The 13058-nt window shown below is 43.7% G+C and overlaps 2 protein-coding genes across 5 annotated transcripts in view; one reads left to right on the forward strand and one right to left on the reverse strand.

Moving 5' to 3' along the window:
* Positions 1-13058, forward strand: part of LOC146569168 (uncharacterized) — a 228821-nt gene that overhangs the window by 176361 nt on the left and 39402 nt on the right. The gene's annotated exons all lie outside the window — the stretch shown is intronic.
* Positions 1-13058, reverse strand: part of tcerg1l (transcription elongation regulator 1 like) — a 91901-nt gene that overhangs the window by 17283 nt on the left and 61560 nt on the right. For 3 of the 4 annotated variants that reach the window (XM_085285517.1, XM_085285515.1, XM_085285516.1), the window contains exons 7-13: positions 12758-12826; positions 12603-12678; positions 10294-10373; positions 7940-8058; positions 3435-3586; positions 3261-3348; positions 2727-2829 (exon numbers count right to left, since the gene is read on the reverse strand). In XM_085285517.1, coding sequence (XP_085141643.1) covers positions 2727-2829; positions 3261-3348; positions 3435-3586; positions 7940-8058; positions 10294-10373; positions 12603-12678; positions 12758-12826 — 687 coding nt within the window. The remainder of the gene's footprint in view (positions 1-2726; positions 2830-3260; positions 3349-3434; positions 3587-7939; positions 8059-10293; positions 10374-12602; positions 12679-12757; positions 12827-13058) is intronic. The other variant, XM_085285518.1, reaches the window with a different exon arrangement.

Here is a 13058-nt window from a genome sequence, read left to right on the forward strand (position 1 = left end):
CCTCTAATCGCCTGAGCCAAGGTGTGAAACTGGGTGTGGGTCCCAATCAGCCAGAGTTTCGGGTGAGCTCATTGTGAAACCTGGCCCCACCTTATCATGCGAATTCCTGAGGTCAGATGGCCCAGGATGTGAGTGGGCGTTGAGGCGTCTGGGAAGGATCTCAAAACTGGATTATAGATGGCAGACTTAAGTCACAGACTTAAACACGATCACAGACTTTAGAGGGAAAACCAGCACACCGCAGACCACGGTCTCTCTGTGTGAGGATCTAAACGTATTCTACGCTAGATTCGACACAGCGAACACCATGAGACCGGACAGTGTGCGCACCGCGGATGACGTCAGTGCGCACACTGTGTCTGAGGAGGATGTGCGGAAGTGCTTCAGGAAGGTGAACGCACGCAAAGCTACTGGTCCGGACGGGATTCCCGGCCGCGTCCTCAAGTCATGCGCGGCTCAGCTGGCTGGAGTGTTCACGCACATCTTCAACCTTTCCCTCTCTCTGTCTGTAGTCCCAGCCTGCTTCAAAATGGCCACCATCGTCCCTGTACCCAAATCCTCCACCATCTCCTCATTGAACGACTGGCGACCTGTAGCCCTGACCCCCATCGTAAGCAAATGCTTCGAGAAGCTGGTCAGGGACTTCATCTGCTCTGCACTACCCGACTCACTGGACCCTCTACAGTTTGCATACCGCCACAACAGGTCCACTGATGATGCCATAGCCCTGACACTACACACTGCCCTGTCACACCTGGAGAAGAGAGACACGTATGTGAGGATGCTGTTTGTAGATTACAGCTCAGCATTCAATACCATCGTTCCCTCGAAGCTGGACAGGAAACTGCAGGATCTAGGACTGAGCAGCTCCCTCTGCAGCTGGATCCTTAGCTTCCTGTCTGACAGACGCCAGGTGGTCAGACTGGGCAGCATCACCTCATCCCCCATCACACTGAACACTGGTGCTCCACAGGGGTGTGTACTGAGCCCTCTCCTGTACTCACTCTACACCTACGACTGCACAGCCACTAACAGCTCCAACATCATTGTGAAGTTTGCGGACGACACTACAGTGGTGGGTCTTATCACCAACGGTGATGAGACGGCTTACAGGGAGGAGGTCAGCGCCCTGACCCACTGGTGTCAAGACAACCATCTCACCCTCAACGTCGCAAAGACAAAGGAGTTGATAGTGGACTTCCGGAGGTGCAGAGAAGTACACACCCCCATCACCATCAACGGCGCTGCTGTGGAGAGAGTGAGCAGCTTCCGGTTCCTTGGAGTACATCTGGCTGAGGATCTTACGTGGTCAGTACACACAAACAAAACAGTGAAGAAGGCGCAGCAGCGCCTCTTCTTTCTCAGGAGACTGAAAAGATTCGGCATGAGCCCCCGCATCCTCAGGACCTTCTATCACTGTGCCATTGAGAGCATCCTCACTGGATGCATCACCACCTGGTACGGCAACAGCACCGCCTACAACTGCAAAGCTCTCCAGCGAGTAGTGCGGTGCTCTGAACGGATAATTGGAGGTGAGCTTCCCTCCCTCCAAGACATCTACAGGAAGCGCTGCCTGAGGAAAGCGGGGAGGATCATCAAGGACTCCAGTCACCCCAGCCATAAACTGTTCAGACTGCTTCCATCAGGAAGGAGGTTCTGCAGCATCCGGTCCCGTACCAGCAGACTGAGAGACAGCTTCTTCCACCAGGCCATCAGACTGCTGAACACGTCATAGACACCTCAGCTTCACTACTGGAACTTCAACATTATGCACTCCACACTGTATATAAATGCCACTTGTTTTGCACATATTCAACTCTGTATATTTTATATATTTTATTATTATTATTATTATTATTATTTTATTTTATTTTTTTACTATTTAATTTGTAAAAATGTGTATACACACACACACACACACACACACGTAGGAAAATATTTAGTATACACATCCAGAAATGCATATACTATTATATATTGTACATATATTTATTAGTTTCAGGTTGGCCATTCTTGTATTTTGCTCGTTTGTGTTGTTGTGTTTGCACATCTCTGTTGCTTGTGGGGCTCGCACACAAGAATTTCACTCACATGTGCTGTACCAATGTGCCTGCACATGTGATGTGACAATAAAAAGTGATTTGATTTGATTTGATTTGGTGTCGTAAACCCCCGCCTCTGTTCAAAGATGGTGTGAAGCAGTCTTTGTGGTGGGCCTGGCACTGCGTCTGAGGGGAGTGTAGGCTGGGGGAGAGCAGGAGGGAGAGGTGGTCGGCTGGCCAAGGTGGGGGAGGGGTATGGCTCCATATTCACGCTTGATGTTGGAGTAAACATGGTCTGGAGTTTTCTCTCCCCTGGTGGGAAATTCGACATGCTGATAGAACTTTGGGAGCACAGTCTTTATGTTAGCCTCATTAAAGTCACCTGCAATTATGTGGGCCCGCTGATAGAGAGCGCTGTGTTTACATTGGTATCAGGTGGAATGTACACAGACGTGATGATCACTACTGTTAGCTCTCTCTGTAGAGGTTCGGGGAGCAGTGACTGTTTATAATTGTCCCGTTGATGCACCAGCTTTCATGCACGTAGATACACTTCTTTTACCTGTAAAATGTTGCTGTATCCTGAGAGTTTTCACAGTATTTCCAGTGAAACATTTGTACTTCAGGTGTAATTGTACTTCAGTGAGTGCTTGTGTACAGCATGTGTGTTGAGTTTAATGTTACCCCTCTCTCCAGCATCATTTCCTTGAAGTGAGCGATCCGGAGTTCCAGTGGGAGGAGCTGAACCCCTCCTGGATGGGGAACGAGAGACATCGACTCCTCTGTTCTAAAAATAAAGAACCAATGATGGTAAAAATGGTAAATGGCCTGTATTTATATAGCGCTTTACTAGTCCCTAAGGACCCCAAAGCGCTTTGCACTACATTCAGTCATTCACCCACACATTCACACACTGGTGATGGCAGCTACGTTGTAGCCACAGCCACCCTGGGGCGCACTGACAGAGGCGAGGCTGCCGGACACTGGCGCCACCGGGCCCTCTGACCACCACCAGTAAGCAACGGGTGAAGTGTCTTGCCCAAGGACACAACGACCGAGACTGTCTGACCCAGGGCTCGAACCGGCAACCTTCCGATTACAAGACAAACGTCCATCTCTTGAGCCACAGGTTGGTGATGACATCAGCAAAGCAACATCTTTACTTTTACTAACAAAATAAACAAAAACACTTTCACCTCCTGCATCGTTTAGACTCACCTGTTCCTCTTGGTGCTGTGTTTAAGGTCATTATCTTCATCTTCATCATTCCTATGGAGACCAGTTGATTGACAGCTAGAGCTGATTTCTGTCAGGAAGATGTAAAATCCATAGTTAAAGAGTGAAGTGAGACAGTTGAGACACAGGTGAAGGATAGAGAGGTGAGGGTCAGACCTGAAGGTGAGGTCTTCTTTCTCTTATGGGGCGGGTCCTCGATGATGCGGCTGATGTCTCGATCAATCAGCTCTCCTGGTCTCTCCCACACAGAGAGATGGATTGTGGGATTGAAGAAGAACACTCTGTCATCTCCAGTCCAGACCACACACCTGAAGACACACATGCACACATGGGTGAATCACGAAACGAGGGTCATACTATGAGCCTCACTGCCCTCTAGATAAGGGCCAATCTTCAGAAGTGAATCATCTACCCTGAGCACCATCTTGAGTCTCCTCCCATGAAGACTTTTGATAGGGTGGAGGTCAAACAGGGCTGAAACATCTCTGATTATTGATCCTTACTGACAAGCTAATTATGTGCGGCTTCAGTCTCACAGAGAAGAATACAAACAAAAGATCGAAAAAATAAAAGAATGTCTGTATAACACATATTTTGTGCACTTAACAGCTCCTTTCAAACCTGCCTCGGCGTGTACATGCACATCGATATATATGAAAGTAACCACATCACTGATAGATGGGTAGATACACACATATACTTACTATAGTATAAATAGGTTTGCTTATTAAATATGGTATAACGATTATGGGGTATGTATTGTATGGAAGTACTCTGGGTACATGTATATGAATGTAAATGTATGTGTAGAGGCTAAGCCTACGCTTGAAGTCTCTGAGGTGTTCGTTGGCGGGGGTGACGCGATGCCACTGTTATGAATGAAACCTGTTACAGTCCAACAACTCCAGCCGTACTTCTCCATTTAACAGCTTTATTCCACTTCCATCAGTTGCATTTGTTGTTAACAGTTCTCTTCATATTTAAAAAGAACAGATCCTAATAGTCATGCAAAGTCATGAATAAAAGCCTTGTTGTATTTCGGCGGTCGGTAGAGTTTTAGAAGAATCGGCCATATCCAATAATTGAACTCCAAAGGCAGGGGAGGTAGGGGAGGGGAGCTGCCGAATTTTATGTTTATTTTCAAAAACCAAGGTTAAGCTACCACCTCTGCCCGTAAGCCTAGGTGAGCTGAAGAAGGCACAGTCTGGAGGGAGAACCTCCGAGAAGGCGAACGACTCACCAGGGCGAAATCAAGTCTCCGTCAGGAACAAAACGTCCAGCCCCGAGGTGAGGAAAAAGCCATTTAAAACAAAAGTCTTATTCACCAGCGACCTTACATTTAGTAGAGCCATCTGTTTCATGGGCGCCATGTCTCTACTCGTAGTGCGTCGCAAACGGCTTAGGTTGCTGTGATCCACGCCACCTCTGGAAGACGTTATCCAGGTCCTGGGAGGACTGGGTAGACTTACTGCCCGACAAAGCAGAGCCACCAACAGCTAAGCGATCTGACAAGAGCGATGAGCATAATACCAAGAGAATGAGGAGTGCAATGCAAAAGTAAAAAAAGAGGGTTCGAAAGGAGAGGCAAGGACGACAAAAACTTGAAACTGGTATTCAATACCAGTGTTGGGTAAGTTACTTTAAAATAGTAACTTAGTTACATTACTAGTTACTTCTCTCAAAAGTAACTCAGTTACTTCAAGTTACTCGTTACTTTCAAAGTAACTAGTTACTAGGGAAAGTAACTTTGGTTTTACTCAGAATTCTCTTGTTAATGTGTTGCTTCCATAACTTTGCCAGTCTTCTAGCTTGCTTACTTGCCACAGTGCACTGTGCCACCTACCAACAGAAAGGAAAAGATAATGTGCACATTTCCACGAGAGAAATCCCACGCCTGGACCGTCATTGACTGCTGCCATGATTCTAGCCTACGTCACAGTGTCATGTGCGCCTTTTACATCCAACACAAAAACTGCAGTCGTGGTGCTTTCGATTGTACTCAGAACTCGGAAATTCTGCCTTCTGAATAGGAAGATGTAGGTAACAGCAGACTGCAGATGAGCTGCATACAGGGCTGGACTGCGACAAATAAATCGTCCCGGGCATTTTGACTAGAGACCGGCCGCCATTATAGGAAAACTCATAAAGCCTTTGAATGAAAACAAACACTGTTGTGACAGTGATGTTCACTGTTCTGATGGTATATATGCATCAATCTATCAATCGTTTGCTGTAAGATTCAGATAATTATTTAATAAAAGCTAGACATTTTAAATGAGAATAAGAAAGTATTTCTTTGTGCCCCCCTCTCCCTGTTAATGCCCTACATGCCCCCCTGGCAACACTTTGCTAGACCCGCCCCTGCACAGTTACCAGCTGTCAGCTGCTTAGAAAAGGATCCTGGTGTTATTTGTCTCTCAGAAACAGTTCATAACTTCAACTCATCCATGTCACCTAAAAGGTAAACCTGTTTCTCCATCACAGCTCTGATGATCCAGTAAGGACATCTCCTGGTTTCATCTTCATGTTTCCCTCTCACCACATATCCAAACCGGCATCATGACCAGCAGCTTTTTTGCAGCTGTGGCTCCAGCAAACATCAGCTGATACTAGAAATTAATATGAAATAAATTCTAACAACAGCTGATCAAGCTTAAACGTGCTGCTGTTGTTTAGCGCCACATCCGCTGGTTTCTTCTTTCTTGCGCAAAGTGGGAGATAAATAAACAAGAGAGAAAAGCCGATCAGCTGATCACTGATCAGTTTCATGATTGAAGTAGAAACAGGAGAGGGAGGGGAGAGGATGAGAGAAGAAGAGGCAGCTGTGCAGCAAAGACAGAGAATAACTCCAGCTTTGTGTCTTTTTCATTGTAGCTGAATTACGGGACAAACTGTTCCTTTTCACCTCAATAAGAAACGCGTAATATTTTCTCTGAATACCAGACGGGACGGTTGGCAACTCTAATAACTTATGAACAAAATAAAGTTCAACATCAGTAACATCATAGCACCACCCAGCTGTATAGAAACTCCGTCATGCTAGCTAGCACGCAGTAGGAAAAAGTCAGCACAACGAAAATAAACTCCACCTAAGCTTGGTTTATATCTGACCCAGAGAGACTGCAGGTCATAACTTCTTACCTGAAGTTCAGTTCACACTTGGACCGGCGGCCGCCTCGGGTCTCTTTTCCTTCTGCGTCCCTTTTCCTTCATCCACCTGCTGGCCTCCAACACTTGCTAATGTTACTGAATCTGTGGAAGCTCCGCGATGCCACCACACGAAGTAACGAGTAACGACCCTATCTAAATCCCAGTAACGAGTAACGCGTTCCTGATTTTGGAATAATAACTAGTTACCGTGCTCGTTACCACAATAATAACGTAGTTACTGTAACGCGTTACTTAATAACGCGTTAGTCCCAACACTGCTCAATACCTACTGCACATTCCACTTTGTATTATCTCTGTCCTGTCTTTGTTTATCGCACAGTTAATATTATATAGTTACCATTATAGTATTGTATAGAATTGTATAGTTAGTAATTAGTACCTTTTTATCCCTTAATTTTACCGAAATTTAGCATGTTATTTATTTCTAATTCCTAGTTTTATATCTCTTGGAGATATATCCTTTATATATTTATAAATACACCATGGGGGGCTTAGGGTGAAACAGCATTTTGGTACACTGTACACTGTGTATACTACTATATTGACAATAAAGCTCTTGAATCTTGAATCTTGTGTTCAATTTCCCCATCAGGCCTGGGCTCTTTCTGTGTGGAGTTTGCATGTTCTCCCCATGTTTGTGTGGGTTCCCTCCGGGTACACCGGCTTCAATGTTGAAAATGGACAGGACAGGGACATAAATCAGGACAGGGGAGAGGCATATGACAGTGTCCAGTAACTTCAGGTTCACGACTCCAGGAGCTTAAATGGTTCAACTAAATCCAGGAGCTGAGTGGCTGTGGAAGATAATGGTAAAGATGGATGACTGCTCTGTCATTCTCTAATAAAACAAGACAAATATTCTGTGATTAAATGATTCAACTTTTGTATTCATACAGTAACACAAACATGACCTGAAAAACAGAAAAGTGAAGTTATAGTTGCTACAGACTGAGGGGCATGATTTTTCTCAGACCCACAGATGACAGTCTGTACAATCAGCATCCTCAGCGCCGTTGTATTTTTTGTTTGCAGTCTTACCTTTAAAACACAAAACAACCAGACGACTGCATCGGTTCATGGTTGCCTTGGTAACACCAGAGAGGAGTCACAGTACAAACAGTGGAAACGTCCAGATCAGCCACTGATGAATTTTTAATGAATTTAGGCTAAAACATGTCTGAAAAATCAATAATCATCAATAACAAATGGTAAATGGTAAATGGCCTGTATTTATATAGCGCCTTACTAGTCCCTAAGGACCCCAAAGCGCTTTACATATCCAGTCATCCACCCATTCACACACACATTCACACACTGGTGATGGCAGCTACATTGTAGCCACAGCCACCCTGGGGCGCACTGACAGAGGCGAGGCTGCCGGACACTGGCGCCACCGGGCCCTCTGACCACCACCAGTAGGCAACGGGTGAAGTGTCTTGCCCAAGGACACAACGACCGAGACAACAATAATGTTACAGAACAATGGTTACCATGGGGACCCAGGCACAGGAGTTGAGGCGACAGGGCGCTTGTCTTTCCTTCTTCCTTCTCTTATGTCCTCCTCCTCTTCATCATCATCCTCTTCTTTGTGTACAGACACACTGACACACTACAGCAGACACACACACACAACAATGTTATTGCTCTACAAGCATCAAAGTATAGATAAAAAAATGGGGCTTTTGTTTGTAGTTTTTGGCTTTACACAGTAATCTAAGGCTATATTTGAATTCTGTTTTCATATTCTTTACTTTCAGACTCCCAAAAGTTTGATTCTGTTCATCTGGACGTTTTCAGCGGGAGAAATGTTTCATCACTCATCCACTCTCGGCTGACTGCAAGTTTCCAACCTTATAAACAGGACATTTGCACAATGACTGAAACTGTCCCACTGGTGAACAACGGGCTGGAAGGTCAGTTCCTTGATACGTAACACGCAAATTGCCATGACCATTGATCATCATCAACAACAACAACAAAACCAACAAACACTTAAGGTACTGTTTATAAGGTTGGAAGGAGTCACGTGGATGAGTGACGAAACGTTTCTCCCACTGAAAATGCCACGTCCAGATGAACAGAATCAACTTACCTGGATGATTGAGCATGCATCAAGACGTTACTTTCAGACTAGAGATGCAACGATACCAATTTTTACAAACCGATACGATACCGATACTTGGATCTGAGTACTTGCCAATACAGAGTACAAAAACCGATACTTCTACCACACACACACACACACACACACACACACACACACACACACACAAATGCAATGAATTGAAAGACAGGTTTTATTTTATTCTCTGCCGATAAAAAATAAAATCTTAATAAAAATGACCACAAAAAAATTTCAAGTGAAAAATAAGCACTTCTGTTAAATTATTGCAGAGTGTCCATATTGTAAACAAACAAACAAACAAAATAACGAAAGTATTTGGCACTGACGAACTCCCCATCTGCCCGTGGATCATCAGTCCACTGTGACGTTAAACCGAGGACTGACATCGCGCACATACTGCTGTCTTTACCTCTTCAGAAAGTTTTGGCACCATTATCTCCCTGATGTGTGGGCGGCTGGGAATTTCATATCGCGGCTCAAGTGTGCTGAGAAGAATCCTATGTTTTCCACGACTGGCATTGGCTGGTCATCCAGAGCGATAAAATGAGTCAGAGCCTCTGTTGTTTTAACTGCCCGTGGATTTTCTCTTGACATTTTTCATCACTTTTCCAAAACCTGAGTTAAAGTTGGCTGTTCCGGTCCACACTGCTGACATTTTGTTTTTAGTCTAACTACAGAAGCCTCCAGTTTCTCTTTTTTTTATCTGGAGCCGCCAGTCTGACTCGCCTAACCCTGTGCCTGTTTAGCGCGAGATGTCCCCCTAGTGGCCAATCTAAAGAACTACAACAGAAATGACATGCCACCATCTGATTAATGAAATAAGTTAGTATCGGTTCATGGTATCGGTTAACTTTTACGAGTATGAGTACACACACATTTTACAGTATTGGTCCCGATACCCGATACCAGTATCGGTATCGGTGCATCCCTATTTCAGACTGTTTCAGACTGCAAAAAAGAAAAAAAAAGAAAAACATCTATAACCCTCATCAAATGAACATTAGTCATTCATTTGATGTCCCTCCTGTGACCAGTTCCAGAGTGATTGAGTAAAGTTACTGGCAGATGCTAGAATGAAATTGACCTCAAGGAGATACTGTATATGGTGCTGCACAAAAAAACGCCTTGCAGTTGCTTTGGTTGCTAGCATGTTGATGTGGTTGTTAGTAGTTTGTAGGATGCTGTTTTATCTGTGAACACTGAAACTATTCCCTAAGTGGTAATGACACTGCAGAAAGTGTAACACAAACTGAAAATAGAGAAGGTTCTCTCTTTTCTACTTTGCATCGTCCTATCTCATGCTTCATTAGAGCTCCTCCTAAAGTAAATGGTGAATGTTTGCAGACAAGTGCATCTCTTCTAGACAAGCTATGGGCTAAAGTAAATGATCAAAGCGATTTTAAGGAGGTTTTTGGTGGAGCTTTCTCTTTAAGACCCATTTAACCTAACAACTTCCAAAAACCACTCACCAACCAGTCTAGGAATATACATATTTCCTTTGAGACCTACAGTTGCCAGGGGGTCGCCTACTGGGTTTCAGGTTTGTGTGACTGTGGCCAGCTTTGTGTGACTCAGTATCCTGATTGATGTTGAACCCAGATAATGGAAAGATGCCCATTTCAGGTGATTTTGTGTTAAACAGCTGTGTCTTTACAGAAAGAAAGGTTGTAATTTTGCTAGAATTATCTGAGTTTTATTTTGATTTAAATGGATCCTCACCTGTCTGTCTTCTGGTTTCTTTGTCCTCAGCAGTAATGCTCCTTGATAGGAAAGCTTTCCTCCACCCGTTCCTCGTTTCCCTGACAAACAAAACAAATAAAACGTATTGCCCATACAGGATACCTGGATCTGAACTGGGCAGCACAGACTTTCTCCAACAGGTGAACTCATTGAAGAACTGCAAGGAAAACAGTCAAACAAGCCAAATGGCTCTCCTTTGACCCTTGAACTCTAATTTATCTGCTCAGTAACAACTCTCTTCCTAGTTTGACTGTGAGAGTAAAAATGTAACAAGCTAAAAATATGTGACAGATGAACAGAATTCCTAAGGCTCAATGTTTGATACTCTGTGAGAAGATGAAACATTGTGACAACAGAAACATGGGTCATGGGAGCGTGATGTCAGAAACGATCAGTGACAGGATGATGAAGTCAGATCTGTTTTGCTCTGCAGACTAACCTAATCCTGACCAAACCTACTCACACCCTAACTTTTACTGCTCAAGAGTTGAAACACGGTGAACTAAAGGGTTAACTTCTGATTTGATTCAAGAAGGAGTTCTACTCTAAAATCATTGATTTCCACTTTTTAAAGAATTCTTATAGATTCATGACTTCATGCTCCTTTACCTCTGTCAGACAGCAGGTGAAGTTTAAACGCAAATGATCAGTATGTTTGATGGCTTCTTTCTACCTGCTTTGCTATTTATTTATTTTTAACATCCTTCAGCTTTAAGTGCCTTAAGATGGCTGTTGTTGTGAACTGGTGCTGTATAAACAAAAACCTAATGATCATGAAGGTCATTTTACATTTTACACAGCTCCATCTGTACTCCAATGGGATCTGCCTTGAGGTGTAGACAGGAAAGAAGTAGGGCAGATTTTTCTGATCAATCATTCAGAGGGAAACAGACAAGGGATGCTACCAACATGAACTTGCTGTGCAATAGAGTCAGGACCCTCAGAGGTACATTAGGCTATTTGCTCTCTGGATAATTTAACCCAGGGTCCCCCAACCCTTTTTGTGCCATGGACATGACTTAATAAATGATCAAATTGATTGATTGATTGATTTACTCTGCCTTATAGAAAAGTTGGGACCAACATAACATTTACATTTACAGTAATTGATTACACAGCAGTGGATAGTAGACTTTATCACAGTAGATGTCTTTCTGAAAGCGCTGTAACTAAATTTAAGAATATAATCCACCCACTGTTATCATCTTCAATGCCTCAAAACTACACCCTTTTTGCCTCCTACCTCAAAGCACACTGTACGCTGTTGATCTAACATGCTGCACAATAATATTCAATATTTAATATTTACTGCTATATACACATAGAGTACCACGATGGTGTTGTGTTTATTATATTGCTTTTTATTAGTTTTTGTTTGCTTGTTTTCTCTTTTTTTTTCTCTTAACAGGTGATCCAGGTGATATACATTTTTTGCCCCCCCCCTTCTTTGCCCTTCATCACTATTCCTCTGTTGTTTCCCTCCCTCCCCCCGGTGATGTCTGTCCTGTCTGTAACAACTGAAAATAAAATAAAATAAATAAATAATAACAACAAAGGTCAATCAAATGGACCAATACGGCAAGGCAGGGAAGGTCCACTTGGTAAAGTAATTCCATTGGGCTTCTCTCTTTGCCTTCAGACAATAATTCTGATGGCAAAAGAACCAAACGGGACAGGCGGCCAAAGAAAAATAAAAATAAAAGATGTATAACCCTTCCAGCTGAGGTACCTGAACTGCATATCAGTGTGGTATGAATGGCAGTTTTACAAAGTATTAATTTCTCGCTGAGTATCTGTGGCATCTTCTCTTTAAGTTTCCAACAAATGCCTAATTTCCATTACAACATGCACCATCCCTCTCTCACTGAAGCAGGCAGCAGATAGCCTTGTCAGTCCCAGGACTCAAATGTAAGACAGGGTAGCTAGTGCCGTCTAAGAGCTTTGGATCATCAACCTCAACATCTGGCTAAAGCTCTCAACCTGGCCTTCAACATATCTATGTATCTGTGCCAAAAACACAGACAGAAACAGGAGTGAATTATTGTGTATGATGGACACGAGATATTTATGGCCATCATTTACTTTATACAGCACATCATAATCAACAGTGAAATATTCATTTGCCACATGGTTGATTTCGTCCGCGTAAACAAAGATTTCAGTGTTTCAATCTGCTCTCATGGCTCAAAGGCATTTCATACACACAGTGTGCTTCTGTTTATGGCTGACACACACATTTACACAAACAACAGATGAACAGAGACATACTGAGAGACACGCTGTCTTACTGTGTCTGTAGTTTGTCAGCAAAGTGAATCTGGAAGAAAATTGTGAAGAAAAAAAAGGCTGAACTTCTTTGATCACCTGAAAGAGAAGAGATGTGATTAGCACAGCTTGAATGGACAGAAAGACAAACTGATGGACAGATCAGCTGGAGACTCACCTGGAGAGGTAACACAGGACACTTTTCAGTGCAGAGCTGAGAGGGACGAACAGGTCCAGAAACACACTGCTGAAAGACCGTGAGAGAGATGGGTTCTGACCACAACACCTGTTCACCTGTCTCACATCAGCCACTCAGCACCAGGAACAGCAATTCCTCCAAACTCCAGGTAGGTGAAACTGCTGCTCATCTCGTATAAGGTCACCCTGACTCCCGTTCAACACATTCAAGACATCTCTAACCAGGACATCTTGCTCTTATCTGGCTCCTCTTACTCCAACACCAGCCATCAGGCTGAGAG

Source organism: Mchenga conophoros, linkage group LG8 (genome assembly GCF_057382185.1).
Source record: "Mchenga conophoros isolate Kocher_MC1m ecotype Shallow Benthic linkage group LG8, M_conophoros_male_GT1.1, whole genome shotgun sequence".
In the NCBI taxonomy this organism is placed as follows: domain Eukaryota; kingdom Metazoa; phylum Chordata; class Actinopteri; order Cichliformes; family Cichlidae; genus Mchenga; species Mchenga conophoros.